This window comes from Chionomys nivalis, chromosome 3, assembly GCF_950005125.1.
Source record: "Chionomys nivalis chromosome 3, mChiNiv1.1, whole genome shotgun sequence".
NCBI lineage: Eukaryota > Metazoa > Chordata > Mammalia > Rodentia > Cricetidae > Chionomys > Chionomys nivalis.
The window spans coordinates 92754536-92773343 of NC_080088.1; the positions used below are offsets into that span (position 1 = coordinate 92754536).

The following is an 18808-nucleotide window of genomic DNA, read 5'->3' on the forward strand; positions in this document are numbered from 1 at the left end:
GTTTTGGAGCCTGTCCTGGAACTAGCTCTTGTAGACCAGGCTAGTCTCGAACTCACAGAGATCCGCCTGCCTCTGCCTCCCGAGTGCTGGGATTAATGGCGTGTGCCATCACTGCACGGCTTTCCTTTGTTTTTGAGACAAGGTTACACGTAGCTGAAGCTGGCCTTGAACTGCTGATTCTCAGGTGTGGTGATCAGTCAGGCCTAGTGATACATGACTGTGATCTCAGCACTCCAGAGACTGAGGCAGGAGGATATCAGAGAACTAGCTTGGGCTGAAGAATGAGACCAACCTTGTCTCAAAAAAGGGAGGAGAGGGCTGGCCATGTGGCACACTGTCCTTTCCTGGCATGCATGAAGCCCTGGGATCCATCCCCAACACCACATGAGCCAGGCAGGGAGGTGCACACCTGTGATTCCAGCACTCGGGAGGTGAAGGAAGGAGGACCAGGAGAGCAAGGTTGCCCTCAGCTATTGTGAGTTTGAGGGCAGCCTGGGCTATGTATGATTCTGTCTCCAAAGGAAGAAAGGAAGAGATTATTGATATAAACTTGCAAATTTTTGTCCTGATTTCAGAATCTAAGATGTGTTATACTCTCACATCTCCATGGAACATTCTAGATGCCTTATGGATACATTTTGTCAGTCTCTCTTTGCAATACAAGCCACATGAACATAGACAATTGGCCATGTTATCCCAATGTCTACTCATGCACGAATGCAGTCGGTGCCCTATAAATGACCTGGCAAGGCTGTATGAGACAGTGTGTGTGTGTGTGTGAGAGAGAGAGAGAGAGACCTTTGCACTCAACAATCTGAATTTCCATTATTCACATTCAGTAATGAAGGAAAGAAGGAAGGAGGGAGGGAGGGAGGGAGGGAGGGAGGGAGGGAGGGAGGGAGGGAGAGGGAGGGAGGGAGGGAGGGAGGGAGGAAGGAAGGAAGGAAGGAAGGAAGAAAGAAAGAAAGAAAGAAAGAAAGAAAGAAAGAAAGAAAGAAAGAAAGAAAGAAAGAAAGCTGGGCATGGCTGTGCTTACCTGTAATTCTGGTGCTGTGGGGAGTGGAGACCAGAGTGTCACTGAGGCCTGGGGCCACCATCCTAGCCCTGGGGTCAGTTAGAGACCCTGTCTCAAAGGAATAAGGCTGCAAGTGACAGAAGACACCTGACTGACATCATCCTCTGGCCTAAGCAAGCATGCATGCTCTTGTGCATGCACACACACACACACACACATGCTCATGTATGCGTGCACGCACACACACATTAAAATAAATCTTTAAAATAAAACAATCCTTCCCTCTGGTGACCTGTGTCCTCTGTCCCTCCCGGTTCTGGACCGGTTCTTAGAATTCCCGTACCTGCATCTTTAGGACAACATGAAAGGGATCCTCCAGACGCTTGTCTCTGATTGTATTTGCAGCTCTTCCTTCCTCCAATCCAGTCCCCAGGTCTGTTTATAGCCCTGGCAGCCTGCGGTGTCCCTGGAGCCCGGCATGCATCTGGAGAAAATATCTGGCTCCCTCCAGGTCAGATGTTAGAGGGCGGGCATGCCCTGCCTGCCCAGCTGGCCCTAACCTATCTTCTACTCTTGTATCTGTGTTCTGGGCAACTCTCTGTATGCCATACCCAGGGGGTAGACCTCAAAGATGGCCGCACCTACGGCTCATTCACTGTTAGCATTGGATGAATTATTTTTCACAGCCCAACTCTTGTGCTTTGGATGGTTGAGAGGGACTCCCTCCTCCAACCCCGGCCTCCATCACCATCCTCTCCTGCCTTGTGCCATAACTGACTTGGACATTTGGGCGTCTTCCTTTGACTTGGCTCCTTACTGCCCCCTGGAGGTTGTTCATATCAACATGCCACCAGGGAAACCTCTCACATGGCCCAGCAGTGGCCTATTTCTTCATCCATGAAGGGAAAGGAAGGTTCTAGTCCAGCAGTGCTGTGGACAGATGTGAACACTCTTTGATGATTGCGAAGTTAATGGATTATTGATGAGTTTGGCCCAGAATCTGACAGGTATAGCCAAGAAAAGGGATTCTTCTTCATTCTGCCCTCCCCAGGGTCTTTTCATATCCTGGTCTCATTATGGGAAACCCTTGCGGTCAGCTATAACGCCATCTCCTCCAGGAAGTCTTCCCAACAGTTCACCTCTTCTTTTTATTTATTTATTTTCCTTTTTCTCTTGAGATATACATACTGACCCTATACATACCAGAACCCCTATGTAGACTGGGCTGGTCTCAAACCCATAGAGATCCGCCTGCCTCTGTCTCTCTAGTTCTGGGACTAAAGGCATGCACTGCTACGCCTGGCTTTTTCTTATTCCCTCTTCCTCTTGTTTTTCTGGTTGTCCCTTTTCTGAGAAAGGGTGTCACTCAGTAGCCCAGGCTGTCCTCCAACTTTCAATCCTGCCTCCGCCTCCTGTGTGCTCAGATTACAGTTCTGGGTCACCACACTCAGACTGTTGTTGGTTTGACACCTTCCCCCCACCCTCTAACTCCTGTTCATTCTACAATACCCACCCTCAGTGACTCCTCCTCCTGGAAGTCAACCCTGATAGACCGCCCCATCCCATGAGGAGCTATACTTCTGGGGGATAGTCCAGCACTGTGTTTAGGGTGGGGACTCAGGCACATGGGTGGCTTCACATGGTTGGCCTAGCTGTGGGTCTATGCTTATACCTTTGCAAGACTATGAATTTCAGAACCAACCCTAAAGGCCGTCATCTACGTAAACTGCCCAGCAGGTACCTCACAGAGAGCAAGCCTGGGCTATGCATAGTGATCCTTCCTTAACAACAACCTGGTTGGAGGGGCACAGATCCATAACTCAGCTGAGGAGGTTGAAACAGGAGGATGGAAACTTGGAGGCCAGCCTGGGCTACATAGGGACATTCTTTTTTTAAAATTTATTTTTAATTTTATGTGCATTGGTGTTTGCATATGTGTCTGTATGAGGGTGTCAGATGCCCTGGAATTGGAGTTACAGACAGTTGTGAGCTGCCATGTGGGTTCTGGGAATTGAGTCTGGTCCTCTGCAAGAGCAGCCAGATGCCTTAACCGCTGAGGCATCTCTCCAGCTCCCTATAGGGGCATTCTTAAAAAAACAAATGAACAAAAGAAAAAAGAAAGCATGATGAGAAGGCGAGGGTGGAGAAGGGGAGGAAGAGGAAGACAGAAAGGAGGCGAGAAGAACGGATGGAGGAGTAGAAGAGGAGAGTTGGCTTCGTGCACTGGGCAGGGTCTGGTCAAGGTGGCCACCTCTCCCCTATCCTGGGTGGAGCTCTGCTCCTGCTTCAGAACCTTCAAAGTCAGCAGCTCCAGGCAAAACCGCACATCCGGGTGGAAGTAGGAGGTTGGGTGGTACCTAAATATCAGGTCTGTTATTCTCAGAACCACCTGACCTGGCAGCTGGCCCCACTGGACAGCATGTCACAGAGGAGCACTGCCCACCGCAGCATCCGACCTCACAAGAGCAACCAGACCAGGGCGGAGGCAGCCAGAGAAGGATCTGGACTCTCTGGCATTAGCGTGAGGCCACGGTGCATCACAAGTCTCTCCTTGGTCCATTCTGTCCCCTGGGCTGTAACTGCCTAGGTCATTGGGAGCTGTCAAACCCTCCTGCGCAGAGTCTGCTGGCCACAGGTCCCAGCCACTCAGAGGGTTCCCAACACAGACCTGCATAACAACATGGGGTGGAACCCAGATACGGGCACAAAGCTGATCTCCTCAGAGTTGCCTGGGGTTCCCAGGGTCTACAGAGCTCTGGAGACTGGGCAACAGTCGTCCAGCTCTTCTACAGCCCAGACCGCATTAGGGAACCGCTGGAAGGGAGGTTGAGGCTCACAAAGGAACGAGACAGCTGGAAGCAAGCCCTTTGGCCTCCCTACCCGAGGCAGCAACACGTGGACCTCCTGTCCAACAGGCCTGGGTCCCTCACCATGCCCAGGCCTCCCCTTGGTGGTTCCTAACTCGGGCCTCTAGGCAGCCAGACCCTGAGAACAAGGTGCCAGCATCAGTGGTCTCCTCCTAGAAATAATGGAGGTAGGATGACTGATCCAACTCCACTGTCCAGCTGCATCTGTCTTTGCTCACCTTTCTTCACCAAGTGGACAGGCACAGTGGGGGAGGCTAGAACTGGAAAGCCCAGTGTGAAGCCCAGAAGCCAAGGGGCCCCTGACTCAAGGTAGCATGGCCAGAGTTAGAATATGTTCCGCACTCCTGGCTGTGGGCTCTTCCCCAGCAGTGAGCCCTGAGCCCTGACCAGCACCGCCTTGCAAGTCCGGAGAATTTAAGATGGACATCTCGTCTCAGCACCACTACACAGAAGACAGGAAAACGGGGAGACCATGAAACTGGCCTGTAACCTCCCACTAGGCCCTGTAGTCCAGGGGTGTTGAGTGTAAGCTTTTTGAGAGTCTCTCACTGGGGCTTCCCGACTGATCTGGGCCTCCTGTCTGGCTAGAGAACTCCAGAATCCTCTGATCTCTGTCTCTCTGGTGCTGAGATTACAAGCCCAGGCCACTCACTGTGTTCTGTGTTTTTTGCCTGGGTGCTGGGCGTCAAACTCAGATCCACGTTCCTCTGGGGAGGTGAGTGTGTGGGGTCTACTCACAGCGGTTAGCCAGGTGAAGGGGGCTGGTGGGGGGGGGCGGGGAGGGGGGAGAAGAGATGGACAGGGCAGGCCCTGCAGGCTCACCCTGTGGAGGGTCTGTTGCCCTTGGCTGCCCCCTGCAGGCACAGCCAGTCCTGCCCCCTTCCCTACAGCTGAGAAATACTAGGTTGCTGCACTGCCCAGCTGGTGAGGCATCTCAGTGTCTGGCCTTGATACCCATCACTCCCTGCCAGACAGTGTCCATGCAGCGGCGCCTCAGAAGTGGCAAAGCAAGCGAGAGGAGAATGGTGGTAGAAAGGACCCATGGGGACAGGAGGAAAGGGAGGCGAGGTCATCACACACTCATCTGCAGGACACACTCATCTGCAGGACGTAGTCCCGAGTCTAGCTACACTCTGGTACGGCTTCCATCCTTGGAGAGTCCCACAGGCCCCCACAGCCGCCCCCACAGACTTGGGCTTCTCTCCTCTGTCCTTGAAGTGGCCTCGAGGGCCCCAGTGGACCCTTCTTATTGGCTCAGCCTAAGAGGCAGCTGGCCAGGAGGGGCGTGGGGGTGTGGGAAAGGACCTCCCCATCTGTAGACTGGGGACTGGAATGTGCTGAGCAGAGCCCAGCCTAATCCCCTATTCATCCCCTTGAGGCCACTGAGCCACAGCACAGGGCAACCCCAAGGGGGGGATTGGGAGGGGGAACACAGTCCCAGCATGGTGGACAGTGGATGGATGGTCGGACAGAGCCCCTAAGGCCAGCCAGGGTTCCATAGGACAGCATGTCTCTCTCACCCTTTGAGACAGACGGGCCAGTCTGGGGCTCTGGTGTACTGCAGGGGTCATACCCTTCCTACAGAGATGGGCGCTATGTCCCCGGACGTGTATAAGACCCAGAAAAGTCACGGTGGCCGAGCCAGACAGACCTGAGGAAGTGTGTGAGAGGACCCAGAGACCCTGCTGAAGACAAACCCAGGGCAAGAGCTCTGCTACTAAGTCATTTCCAGCTCCCTCTCCAGCAGGGGTAGCCTGACCAGGGAGGGAAAATGGGGCACAGAGGCTCATGTGACCCAGACAAGGCCTCCGGAGGTGGGGCTCCTGTGCCCCGCCCCAGCGGGTTCTGCTATATCCCTAGCTGTCTGATCCTCCTCAGTGACTGAGGGCAATGGCATTGCAGGTAGGTAAGATCCGCTGCCGTGCGTACACGGTTTCATGTGCTGGAGAAGAAAGGATGGGGGCATCCAGCAGGCCACCTGGGGAACCCGGGGAACATCTATGTCTTCTCTTTAGATCCCAAGTAGAGAAACTATGGGGGTAGGGTTTCTGGACCACCCCACCCAGAGCAACATCGAGGTGAAGGCCTTGGGCTGGGTGGGAGTGAGTAACCCTGAATAAACAGTACACTTAGAGTCGGGTGGAGGCTGCAGCCCATGGGGTTCTGTTCCCTGTGCTTTGCCTGCAGTTTGAAGCCTTCTGTGCAGGAGGCCTGGCCCCGGGCTGGAGCCTGACAGTACAGGGACATGCAGATGCTGGAGAGGACAAGTAAGCGCCTTCCTCCCTTCCTGGGGCCATGGTAGGGACCCTCCAGCCACACTGCTGACCCTGAGCTTGCTCCTCGCCCACAGGTTTGAGATCAACTTCCTAACTGATGCGGGAGACATCGCCTTCCATGTCAAACCCCGATTTTCCAGCGCCACGGTGGTGGGCAACGCCTTCCAGGGAGGACGCTGGGGACAGGAGGAGGTGTCCAGCGCTTTCCCACTGACCCTGGGAAATCCCTTTGAGGTGATGGGGCCTGTGGGAGGAAGGAGAGGTGGGGATGGGGTACCCAAAGCCAATGGAGAAGAGGACTGTGGTGGATATTTATGTGGGTTGGTGCAATGGCCTCCCTGCTGGGCCTGGGTGGCCTTCCTTTCCTCAGTTTCCCTATTTATTCACTGGGATGCTTCTCTTTGGCTGCCAAACTTCCTGTCTTGGAGAAAAGTGGGGTCCCCACCTGCGAACTCAGGTAGACCATACTGTGCTTTGCCAAGTAGTCGGGTCTCTGGGGCTGGGGCCTGGGGTCACCCCTGCTCTCCTCCCCGACCCCTGCAGATGGAGGTGAGCGCAGATACAGAACACTTCCACATCTACGCCCAGGAACACAAGGTCCTCCAGTTCCCACATCGCCACCGACCACTGGCCGCCATCACCAGAGTGCGGGTGCTCAGCGACCATCCACTGGCCCAGGTGGAGCTGGCCAAACGGAGCCTGAGCTGGGGGTAATGTGCCCACCCTACCCTCCCATACACCTCATCAAGGGGACTCCTATTCGTCCGCACCCTGGGTGGTCACAGTATGCCACCCTCTCTTGGCCTTCCACATCTGTCCCCCACACTCACCCCCAGTCATCCACATCTGGTCAGAGTGAGCAGAGGAAGTTAAGATCAGAACCTTGGACTCTTGCAGGGATGGGGGCTATTGAGCGGACCACAGCCTCCAAGAGCCAGCCTTGGCCACCCCGTGTCCTCTGCCACCTGAAGCCATGCCCTCTGGCTGCAGGGGAGCTGAGGTTTGGTGTGAATGTCTCAGCTTTACCTTCAATAAAATATAAGCAGGTTACAGAGCTGGCTGCTGTGAAGGTGGGGACATGGGGCGGGGCTTGCCAGGGCAGTGGGCTGCCTGAGACCAATGCCTCTTCAGGCACTGCCCAGCCTCCTCCCCCCCCACCCATTGTCCCTAAGACCCTGGAATCTGGGGTTGGACTTCAGAGGAAAACCTCTGACACTCAGGGTAGAAAGGAGACTCTGGGCGGGGTCTTGAACACACGTTGGGAGAGTTGGCACAGGGCTCTGTCTGACCCAGTGAAGACATCACTTCAGAGGCCCTCAGGCTTCCTGGAAGCTTCCTCCTCCCCCTGCTTCCCTTTGGAGTCCGTCCTGTTTCCGCACGTCCCACCTGGAAGGAGGACGTGCTCCCGTCCCTGTCGCCTTCTGTGTGTGTATGTGTGTGTGTGTGTGTGTGTGTGTGTGTGAGAGAGAGAGAGAGAGAGAGAGAGAGAGAGAGAGAGAGAGAGAGCCAGGCATAGAGTAGTGGGAGGAAGGGAGGACCCTGAGGGCCATGGACAGGAACCAGCCTCCAAGCCTCCAGGCTCCGCACTTTCCACGTATCCTCTTTCCAAGCTGCCCTGGAAAGCCCACGCCTGCCTGAGAAGGGCCAAGCCCTCAGTCACAGCCCAAGAGCTCCCAGGGGCTGGCAAAGGGGTTTCTGGGGCTCACTATGCCAGGAGTCCTGGTGTCTTCCACAATGTGAATTAATTTTAAGATGCTAGCATAATATTGTCCTCTGCTCATCTCTTACCTGCCCAATTACCAATCTATATACCCAGTTATCTATTATGTATATTGTTACACAGATATATATATATATATATATATATGTACATGCACACACGTGTGTATGGCACATGTGTAGGTGCACACCCCTGAGTGTGTGCATAAGGAGGCCAGAGCAGGACCCATGTCTATCTGCCATTTCTTTTTCTTTTTTTTTTTTTTAAAAAGATTTATTTATTATGTATACAACATTCTGCCTCCCTATATGCCCACATGCCAGAGGAGGGCGCCAGATCTCATTACAGATGGTTGTGAGCCACCATGTGGTTGCTGGGAATTGAACTCAGGACCTCTGGAAGAGCAGGTGGTGCTCTTAACCTCTGAGCCATCTCTCCAGCCCTCTATCTGCCATTTCTGCCTTATTGCTCTGAGAAAGGGTCTCTCCCTGGACTGGAAGCTCGCTATTCGGCTAGGCTGCCTGGCCTGAGAGCTCTAGAGATCCATCGTCTCTGTCCTGCAGTGCTGGGGTTACAGGCATGTACAGCCATGGACAAGGCTTTACAGCGGTGCCGGGATTTGAACACAGGTCTTCATGCTTGTAGAGCAAGTGCTCTTACCACTGAGTCATCCCCCAGATTATTATTGTTCTTCATTCTCTTTAAATATCTGTCTGTCATCTATCCATCTGCTATTTCTCTCTATAGCTGTATCATCTATATTTGTAAATCTTATTAGCTAGCTATAATTTATCATATATCTTTCTATTATGTATTTATTGTTATGGTTTTTGTCTCTTTAAGAGACAAGCCATGCCCACTCCCCGTGACCCCTGCCCTCCTCTCGCCATCTTAGATTCTCACTGTCCCTCTTGGCACGTGCACATTTCCTCTCTCCCATTCCCTTTCTCTGTCTCTCTCCTTTTTCTTCTCCTTCTTCCCCCCTTCTCTTTTCTCTAAGTAATAAATATCCAATTTTATTCTGTATAATGTGTCTGCCCATGTGCCTTCTACCTGCTGCCTGCTCACACCCACCTGCCTTGCTGGGACCAGCCTGCCCGCCATGCACCAGCCCATCCAGGACCAGCTCTGGGGTCCAGCAGCCGTCTCTGCCTGGGACTAGCTGCTCTGTGGGCCGCCAGGAATCTTGCAGCATTTAAAAAATTTATCATCTATTATTTAACATCTATTCCTATTGTCTGTATCAGTCATCTTCCTATTTATGTTTTGGGGGATGGGTGGAGGCGGTGTTTTGAGCCAGGTCTCCCTGTGTAGCCCTGACTGTCTTGGAAATTGCTCTGTAGACCAGGCTGGCCTTGAACTCATAGATCTGTCTGCCTGTGCCTCCCTGAGTGCTAGGATTAAAGGCATCCGCTGCCACTGTCCAGCAATCTATAGTCTATTTTATGCTTGTCTATTGACCTGTCTGTCTGTCTGTCTACCTACCTATCTACCCATCTGTCCACACTTCCTCTCCACCTGGGAACACCCTGAGCCCAACTCTGCCCCAGGGTCTAACCCCAGTACCAGAAGACACTGGGTGGAAATGGGATCTTAGGTGAGTTCGTGTGAAGAAAGTATTGGACAGTGCTGACCCAGGCAGGGAGCAGGAAGGGAAGCCCTGGACTTTGGAATGGTAGCCCAGGTTGAGTCGGAGCTCCACTTCACCCTACGGGGGAAGCCCTGGATCTCTGTCACAGTAAGGCGGAAGAGCCCATGACCCACAGGGTGCCCTGAAGCTTAACCGTGTCAATTCAGGAGATGTGCTGAGTGAAAGAGCTGCACTCAAGTGCTGTCTAGGACGTATAGTGGGGAAACTGAGGCTAGGAGCAGGAAGCCAACAGGAGCCAGGGAGGCACCTGGGTCTACAGCTGAGCAGGGTTTACAGAGCTGCTGGCGCCGACCCCCAGGTGAAACAATGGCGGCCCAGACTCCAGCTGTGAGGTTTCCTGTCTCTGCTCATTTCCCTAGCCTGTGTCCTGGCCCAGCTGGCCTGGGCCCCCTTCCTGCCTCCCCTTAGGAGCTCTGGCCTTTGTGTCAGCCCCAAGGGGCTGGGGGCTGTCCACAATGTGTCTTTCTTGGGCAGGCTTTGGCTTTGGTAGAGTGTGGAGAGGGTGGAAGGAGGGGCCACGTATGTGACCCCCTCAGGTTGCCTGGGTCCTAGGACTCTGAGCGCCTCTCAAGGTGGGTGCCTGCTTGCAGTCCCAGGCTCTCACCTCATAGCCTGAGCTGGCTTCTTACTCAATGTCTCTGAACCTCAGTTTCCCCACAGAGCAAAGCACCGCCTCTTCATCAGCATTACATAGTGCAAGCGTGGAAAAGCTGCAGAAGGTGCCAGGCTTGTATCTGACAGGTTCACAGCAGGACAGCCTGACACAGGTCCACGGGGTCCCCAAAGACTTAGCAAGGGGCTGGAGAGATGGCTTAGTGGTTAAGAGCATTGCCTGCTCTTCCAAAGGTCCTGAGTTCAATTCCCGGCAACCACATGGTGGCTCACAACCATCTGTAATGAGGTCTGGCGCCCTCTTCTGATACACACAGACAGAATATTGTATACATAACAAATAAATAAATAAATATTAAAAAAAAAGACTTAGCAAGAGAGGTTAGGTGACCTGTGCTCGAGGTTGCTCAGAAGTGAGAGAGTGTGTTAGCGAAGAAATTAAGAGCCGGTTATGTGCACACTCAAACCTGTCTTTGCTCAATGAACCTGTGTGAATGAGTACACTCATCTGTGTAAGAACACCCACATGCATGCACACCCCCCCGTGCACATGCGCAGACACATCCATGCACACATGTCTACGTGCATGTACACTCCTCTCTATGCCTCCACCTTGGTCTTCAGTTAACTGTGCATAGACCATTATGGGAGGACAGATCCCACTACAAGGGAGGGAGGCCTTTAGAATGGGGTGCAAGGAGCTGGGGTCCCAGAGCACCCTGCTGCGAGCCTTGCTATCACATCTGCTATAGTTCTCACTGTCCTCCGTGCACAGCACGGGCCCAGCACTGCAGCTAGGTCAGCTGAGCAACTTGTTTCCTTGGCTGGATGACACCACACCCAGGAAGCCTTCGCTGGTCTCCATTCAGCTCTTGCAGTCTGGGTTTTCCCCAAGTGCCACCCTTGTCCAGAGGTCAGAGGCCAGGTCTAAGCGCGGCTGCAACCCAGCTCCACTGAACTCTGGGAATATGTGTTGAATGAAAGAGCGAATGGAGACTTCCCTGGAGGAAAGCATCAAGCATTGAACGAGCTAGAGTCCTCTCCTGTCCAGGGCCACGGGACTCTAGGAGCGTTTATTGTGAGATGCACACAGACACGCACACGTGCAAGCAATGGGAAGGTACTCAGTGCCTTTCTCCCGAGGCTTTGTGGCTCTGGCTTCCTCTCTTTCCAGGGTGGCACCTCCTTTCCACCCCAGACACTGGCCCCAGCTGTGCCCCAGGACCTTTGCATCGGCTTTCTCTGCACTTCCCTTTGTATTTTTAGCCTGGCTAACTTTTTCATATCATCCCATCCTTTTGGGGACACAGGATAGGAAACACCCTCCTGTCCCTTCTCCCCATATTCCACAGGACAGGAAATACCCTCCTGTCCCTTCTCCCCATATTCTAGCCCCTTCCTCAAATCCTAAAGTCTGTGAGTAACAGACTGACCAGCAGAGGGTGGGACGGCAAAGGCTTGTTTCACTCTCTATCTCCAGTTTCAAAGATGTTCTTCCAGCCAGTGTTGGTGGCGCACGCCTTTAATCCCAGCACTCAGGAGGCAGAAGCAAGTAGATCTCTGTGAGTTCAAAACCAGCCTGGTCTACAGAGTGAGTTCCAGGACAGCCAAGGCAACCCAAAGAAACCTGTCTTGAAACACCACAAATAAACAAACAAGCAAAAAATGCTCCTCCACTATCAGGATAGTCTAGCTGCGTTCCTGAGCCTGTCGCCCCTGCAGGAGCCAGGACAGACCTGGTGGGAGCCCCAGTTTTCTCATTTATGTGCTTATTTGGAGACAGAGTCTCATTCTAAAGCCCAAGTTGGCCTCAAGCTCATAGCAGTCCAGTCCTCCTGTTTCTGCTTCTTGAGTTGTGGGAGGATGGGATGCTTGGCTCAGTTTGATCTTAAACATGATGCTAAACCGGGCGGTGGTGATGCACACCTTTAATCCCAGGACTCCAGACGCAGAGGAGGCCAGCCTGGACTCTGTAGAGAGAGGGGACAGCCGGGGATACGTGGAGAAACCCTCTCCTGAAAAAAACAAAACAAACAACAAACAAACACCAATTCTGCCAGGAAGAGCAAGGACAGTGGCCAGCAAGTGTCGTGGACACAGACCACCAAGCAATGCCTGATTTCATCCCACTGGACAGCCAGAGGTTAGGCCATCTGCACCCTGTCAGGCCTGAGGTCACCAGGCCCCACCAGGGCCTAGAGTTCCTGCTTCAGACTCTGTAGTAGTTGCCCTCCATGCTTACAGCTACATGTGGAGCCTGGGTTCTGTCGCATTTTAACTGGAACATGCAGGCACTGTGGGATGTCCTGGAGGACCGTAGTGCTACCCCCAGCATGGCACTCTCCACCTAGAGTGAAGGAGGACCGGAGCTTTGGCCTAGGGTCAGTGCATTCGATCCCAGGGTCCCACATGGCCGGAGAGAACCAGTTCTCAGAGACTGCACTCTGACTTCCATACACACATCATGGAAGAAGCCCCACAGACACATACAATAAATAAGTAAAATTTAAGATTAACACCAGGTATAGTGGTGCACACCTTTAATCCCAGCATTCAGGAGGCAGAGGCAGGAGGATCTTTGTGAGTTCGAGGCCAGCCTGATCTACAGAGTGAATTCGGGGGCAGCCAGAGCTACATAGTGAGAATCTGTCTTGAAAAAAAAAAACCAAAACCAAACAAACAAATAAAAATAAAGAAAAAGAAACCCTAAGATGTCTATAAAGGAAGCCAGTGACCAGAGGAAGACTGGAGAGCCTTTCCCAGCTTAGCTTCATCTAACAGAGCACGCATGAGCACAGCCCGCCATCTGTGTAAAATAATAAAAATGGCATGGCAGATGCCATGCAAACATCCAATCCATGTGCCTGGGCACCTAGGGTTTTCGTGGCTTTTCACTCAGCTCAGTAGCCCACTCCCATTCTCAGGGTGCCTTCCTTCCTTCCTTCCTTCCTTCCTTCCTTCCTTCCTTCCTTCCTTCCTTCCTTCCTTCCTTCCTTCCTTCTTTTCCTTCTTCCCTTCCTCCCTCCTTCCCTGCCTCTCTCTCTCTCTCTCTCTCTCTCTCTCTCTCTCTCTCTCTCTCTCTCTCTCTCTCTCTGTTCCTCTCTCCCCTCCTTCTCTCTTTTTGGTTTTTTGGGGACAAGGTCTCACTATGTAGTCCTGGCTGTCCTGGAACTAGCTCTTGTAGACCAGGCTGGCCTCAAACTCACAGAGATCTGCCTGCCTCTGCCTCCCGAGTGCTGGGATTACAGGCGTTCGCCACCATACATGACTTGTTTTCTTTATTTCTAACCATGTGTTCTTGGTCACAAGAATCTGGATGTATCGTTTTTCCATTTATTTATCTATTTATTTAGTAGCGAGGCGAGGTGGATGCATGCACAGGGCATGTGTGGAGGTCAGAGGACAATTGGCAGGAGCCATTCCCTCCCTTCACCTGTGGGCACCAGGGATGGATGTCTCCAGCCATCAAGTTTGGATGCCGGCACCTTTACCTGCTGAGGCATCTCACCAGCCTAAACCCAGATATTTGAACAGGTGCCCCTTGAGCATCATTCCAGGCTCTGGCCTGTGCTATTATACCAGGACTGGTCAATACATAGGGATCAAAACCATCTCCAAGCAACAGGAGCCTGAAGGGGCAGATGCCAGAAACAGTCTGTGATGGTGAGACTGCACCCTGGTACAGAAATGATCACCTCCAGAGAACCACTGTGCTCCTGGAGGTTCTCAACCCGTGGGTCGCAATCCCTGCGTCAACCTCTACCAGTCACAACAGTAGCAAAATCAGTTATGGAGTAGCGACAAAAATAATTGTGTGGTTGGGGTCACCACAACACGAGGAGCTGTGTTAAGTGGTCAAAGCATTGGGAAGGTTGAGAACCACGGCTCTAGAGCAATGACGGCAACTCCAGTCCATTTTGCGAGCCTGCGCCGAGAGGATGATCACCCGGACTCCACCTTGGCCCAGGCTGCTCACCTCTCACCCCTGCCCCCATTGTTTCTCTGTTCAAGTGCATCAGTCGGTGCTTCGGAGACAGACCCGGAGTCATCGGGCGCATCTATCCGTTCCCCTACCCAGCTCACTGGTTCCATTGTATCTCTGTTCGATTTTGTCAGCTTGGTACAAACGGGAGTCCCTCAGGAAGAGGGGACTTGTGCTGAGGAGTCGCCTCCGCCTCCGTCGGACTGGCCTGTTGGACACATTTATGGATCGTTTCCTTGACTGAAGGATTGGTGAGGGAGGGTTCAGTCACTGTGGGCAGTGCCGCCCCCAGGCAGGTGGTCCTGGGCGGTGTGAGAAAGGGCTGAGCAAACCAGTCTGCCGCGTTCCTTCAGGGGCTCTGATTCAGTTTCGGCCTCCAGGTCCCTGGATGAGCTCCTGCCCTGACTCCCCTCACTGGCGGACTGAGATATGATCGGGACATGGAAGCCAAACAAACCCATTCCTCTCCCAAGTTGCCTTTGGTTGGTGTTTATCACGGCAACAGAAAGCAAACCAATACATGTCTGTTCTCTAGTTACCTACATACATGTCTGTTCTCTAGTTACCTACTATACATACATGTCTGTTCTCTAGTTACCTACATACATGTCTGTTCTCTAGTTACCTACTATACATACATGTCTGTTCTCTAGTTACCTACTGTACACACGTGTCTGTTCTCTAGTTACCTACTGTACATACATGTCTGTTCTCTAGTTACCTACTGTACACACGTGTCTGTTCTCTAGTTACCTACTGTACATACAGAGGCGCTGGGTTCTGTCCCAGCAGAGCACAATCCAGGTGTCACCTCAGGCTGTAATCTCAGCACTTCTGAGGCAGAAGGAGGAGGACCAGAAGTTAAAGGTCATTCTCAACTACACAGGAAGTTCAAGCCCAGCCAGGGTTACATGAGACCCTATCCAAAAAACAAACAAACAAACAAACAAACAAACAAAAAAACAAACCAAAAACAAAGAAAAATCTTAGGACAGGTCACTGTAACCTGTTGGGGCTGGTGGAACTGGGGCAGACTCTGTTTCAAGAGCAGAAAGTCTCCTGTGGGAAATCCAACGCAGGGGTAAGTCCCAAGCATAGCTCCTATCGGGACAGGGGTCTCTAGACCAGTGGGTAGGTACTGCCAGTCCTCAGAGTCTGCAGGGGTATGTATTCACAGGCCCCACACATCGGGTGTCCTGCAGAAGGGACAGAAAAGCTGGCAAGTACAGTCTGAAAACACCTTGGTGCCCATAAAGAGGGAATCTGATATGATAAGCTATCTCTGTGGGGTGTGAGTCAGTGGTAGAGCCCCTGCCTAGAATCCCCCAGTGAGGGCCTGGAGTGTGGCTCAGGGGTAGAGCAGCTGCCTAGAATCCCCCAGTGAGGGGCTGGGGTGTGGCTCAGTGGTAGAGCCCCTGCCTAGAATCCCCCAGTGAGGGCCTGGAGTGTGGCTCAGGGGTAGAGCAGCTGCCTAGAATCCCCCAGTGAGGGGCTGGGGTGTGGCTCAGTGATAGAGCTCTGCCTAGAATCCCCCTGTGAGGGGCTGGGTGTGGCTCAGTGATAGAATCTGCCTAGAATCCCCCAGTGAGGGGATATGGTACAGCCTGAAATCACCATTCACAGTTCAAAGTGAGCCTTGGTTATACAGGGAGTTCAAGGCCAGCTCCACCTACATAAAACTCTGTCTCAAAAAGATTAGAGAAAATAAAATAAATATAATCATTAGGACAATAGTTGCCGGGGGTCCAGGAGGGAGGGACAGTGGCTCCTCTGCAGCTCTGTGGCCGGAAGTCCAGCTCCCTGGCAGCTGCCAAAACTATTGAACTCCACAGTACAAAGAGGCACCTTCACTGTATGCAAATTTTTAAAACATTAGCCAGGAAGCCAGGGGAGCGGGAATGGAATGCAGCCTGCACAAGGGATACTAATTGAATTACAAACGTGTGACATCATTCGTGAACAGGGAGGGAGAAAGGGGCTGAGCTAAGCAATTTGGGACACTATTTTGTCCAAAGGCTGTAAGACTCGGGAGGGCCCTAACCCTGTCCCAGCACCAGGCTTGGGAGGGTGAGGCTGTTTCTCACAGGCGACTGTGGCTTAGCGGTTCCGAAACCCACAGACTGGGATGGAATGAAGAGCGAGATAGACACGGGGAGATGAGGGGAACCACTCCGCTTCCCATGCCAGAGAAAGGGGAAAAAAGACAGACTCAGACAGATTAACAAGGAATGCTGCGACAACAGGACGGCCCCAGGCAGGGGACAGGCTGGACTCCTGCCTTACCCCGTAGGCAGAAATTAATGCAGGCGCCATCAGAGACCTTAAAGTAGTGGCTAAAACTATTCAAGTCTTAGCGGCAAAAGAGAAATGTGGGGTGGAGGGTTATGACTTCATGAATAGAATCCCAAAAGTTCAGGCAATCAAGAAACATGAGAAGTTGAGCCTGATCCCAGTTTAGAACATGGGTGGACCAAGGATTCTACCAGGAGCATGAAGAGGCAGTTTATACAATGGGGAAGATAACTGGAAGTCAGGTGACTAGGGGATGCTGGATGTGGGGGAGGACGAGTCAGGAGGTTTGTTTGGTTTGGGGTTATTTACCTATTTATTTATTATTTTTTGAGACAGGGTTTTTCTGTGTAACCCTGGCTGTCCTGGAACTTACTCTGTAAACCAAGCTGGCCTCAAACTCATAGAGATCCACCTGCCTCTGTCTCCTAAGTGCTGGGATTAAGGTGTGCACCACCACACCTAGTTGAGGCAGGAGGATTTTTACAAGTCCCAGGCCAGTGTGGGCTGCTACACAGTGAGACCCTATCTCCCAAATAAAACGAAACAATATGGGCGTGAATCGCAAGCCAGGCAATCCTGGCACTCCGGAGGCAGGGGAAACAGCTAGGGCTGGTACACAGAGAAACCTTGACGCAGAAAATCCAAACCAAGATAAACAAACAAATAGAAGCTGTATATGGACTAGAGAGTTTGATGGCTACAGTCAATGATCTGCATTAGAAATGAGTTAAAAGGGGGGATGTGGTGGTGCAGGAAGACACCTGGGTGCACACATTAACACACATGTGTGTGCGCACACGCGAGGGTGCACGTGCACACATACACACACACACAGAAAATAGCCTTTCTGATATAATATATATTTTTTTAATTTTTTTTTTTGAGACAGGGTCTCTCTGTGTAGCCCTGGCTATCCTGGAACTCACTATGTAGACCAGGTTGATCTCAAACTCACAGAGCTTCACCTGTCTCTGCCTCTCGAGTGCTGGGATTAAAGGTGTTACCACCACGCCCATCCTTTCTGTTCTATTCTATCATCATGACAGCATTCAGCATAGCTGGAGAGATGGCTCAGGGGTTACTGCCCTTGCAGAGGACCTGAGCTCAGTTCCCAGACCAGTCCAGTGACTCACTACTACCTGTAATTTCAGCTCCAAGGGATCTGACACCCTCTTTTGGCTTCTGAGGGCCCCTAAACACACATGGCACACACACACAGACACACACAAATGTAGAAAACTTACATTTTATTTTATTTTTTTAAAGATTTATTTATTTATTATGTATACAACATTCTGCCTCGATGTATGCCCGCATGCCAGAGGAGGGCGCCAGATGTCAGTACAGATGGTTGTGAGCCACCATGTGGTTGCTGGGAATTGAACTCAGGACCTCTGGAAGAGCAGCCAGTGTTCTTAACCTCTGAGCCATCTCTTCAGCCCTAAAACTTACATTTTAAAGTCGCACAGTAGATTGGGATAATTTTAGTACAATTGGGATCGGAGATTGAATTCTGAAATCCAGAGCTCCCTGGGGACACTGGAACAGTCTGTGACATTAAGAACAGAATTCCCAATGTCACTTTAAAAATATTTTATTTAGCCGGGCGGTGGTGGCGCACGCCTTTAATCCCAGCACTCGGGAGGCAGAGGCAGGTGGATCTCTGGGAGTTCGAGGCCAGCCTGGTCTACAAGAGCTAGTTCCAGGACAGGCTCCAAAGCTACAGAGAAACCCTGTCTCGAAAAACCAAAAAAAAAAAAAAAAAAAAAATTTATTTATTGAAGGCACTTGCCACTAAGCCTGAGGACCTGAGTTTGATCCCCAGAACCCACACAGTGAGAGGAGCAAACTGGCTTCCACAAGTTCTCCTCTGACCCCCACACATGCTTTGCAAGGGTAAAGCACTTGCCACATAATCACGAAGACATAAATCTGATCCCCTAAACTCCAGGTACAAAGTTGTACAATGACACACATTTTCCATCCTGGTGAGGTGGAGAGAGGCCAATCTTTAGCACTCGCTGGCTAGCTGCATTAGCCTGTCTGGTGAGTTCCAGGCCAAGGATCTCCAAGTAAAGGTGGAGAGTGTCCCAAGGAATGGCAACTGACATTCTGGTCTCTACGTGTACATGAACACACGTGCGTGCACGTGAACACACGTGCGTGCACACCTGCACATGGAGAAGCAGAGATACCAAGGTCCACTCATGAGTATGTGTCTTCTTGCTTGTGGCTCCAGATGGGTGTCCAGGAGCCAAGCAGCAAACATTCCAACCTGGGGGAGATACAGAAATCAACCTTGGAGTCTGTCCCCTCTGGAAAATGGGGTGACAAGTATGTCCCCGAGTCTGGAGTTTGTGGGACCCAGGGCCATGTAGGAGAGCACACCCCTT

At 52.0% G+C, this 18808-nt stretch overlaps 1 protein-coding gene and 1 non-coding gene across 2 annotated transcripts; one reads left to right on the plus strand and one right to left on the minus strand.

Annotated features, from left to right (window-relative positions):
* Positions 1–5193: 5193 nt before the first annotated feature.
* Positions 5194–5301, minus strand: LOC130872315 (small nucleolar RNA SNORA17). Its single transcript, XR_009056923.1, has one exon. It is a non-coding gene; the product is annotated as a small nucleolar RNA SNORA17 (small nucleolar RNA).
* A 364-nt stretch (positions 5302–5665) lies between these two features.
* Positions 5666–7199, plus strand: Grifin (galectin-related inter-fiber protein). Its single transcript, XM_057765921.1, has 5 exons — positions 5666–5784; positions 6070–6149; positions 6233–6392; positions 6702–6868; positions 7056–7199. The coding sequence occupies exons 1-5, from the start codon at positions 5773–5775 to the stop codon at positions 7069–7071; spliced, it is 435 nt and encodes a 144-aa protein (XP_057621904.1). The 5' UTR covers positions 5666–5772; the 3' UTR covers positions 7072–7199.
* The last annotated feature ends 11609 nt before the right edge of the window (positions 7200–18808 follow it).

Coding starts and splice junctions, on each gene's coding strand:
- Grifin (XM_057765921.1), top strand. Junction 6,150..6,232: donor GCAGATGCTGGAGAGGACAA/GTAAGCGCCTTC, acceptor CCTCGCCCACAG/GTTTGAGATCAACTTCCTAA. Junction 6,393..6,701: donor CCCTGGGAAATCCCTTTGAG/GTGATGGGGCCT, acceptor CGACCCCTGCAG/ATGGAGGTGAGCGCAGATAC.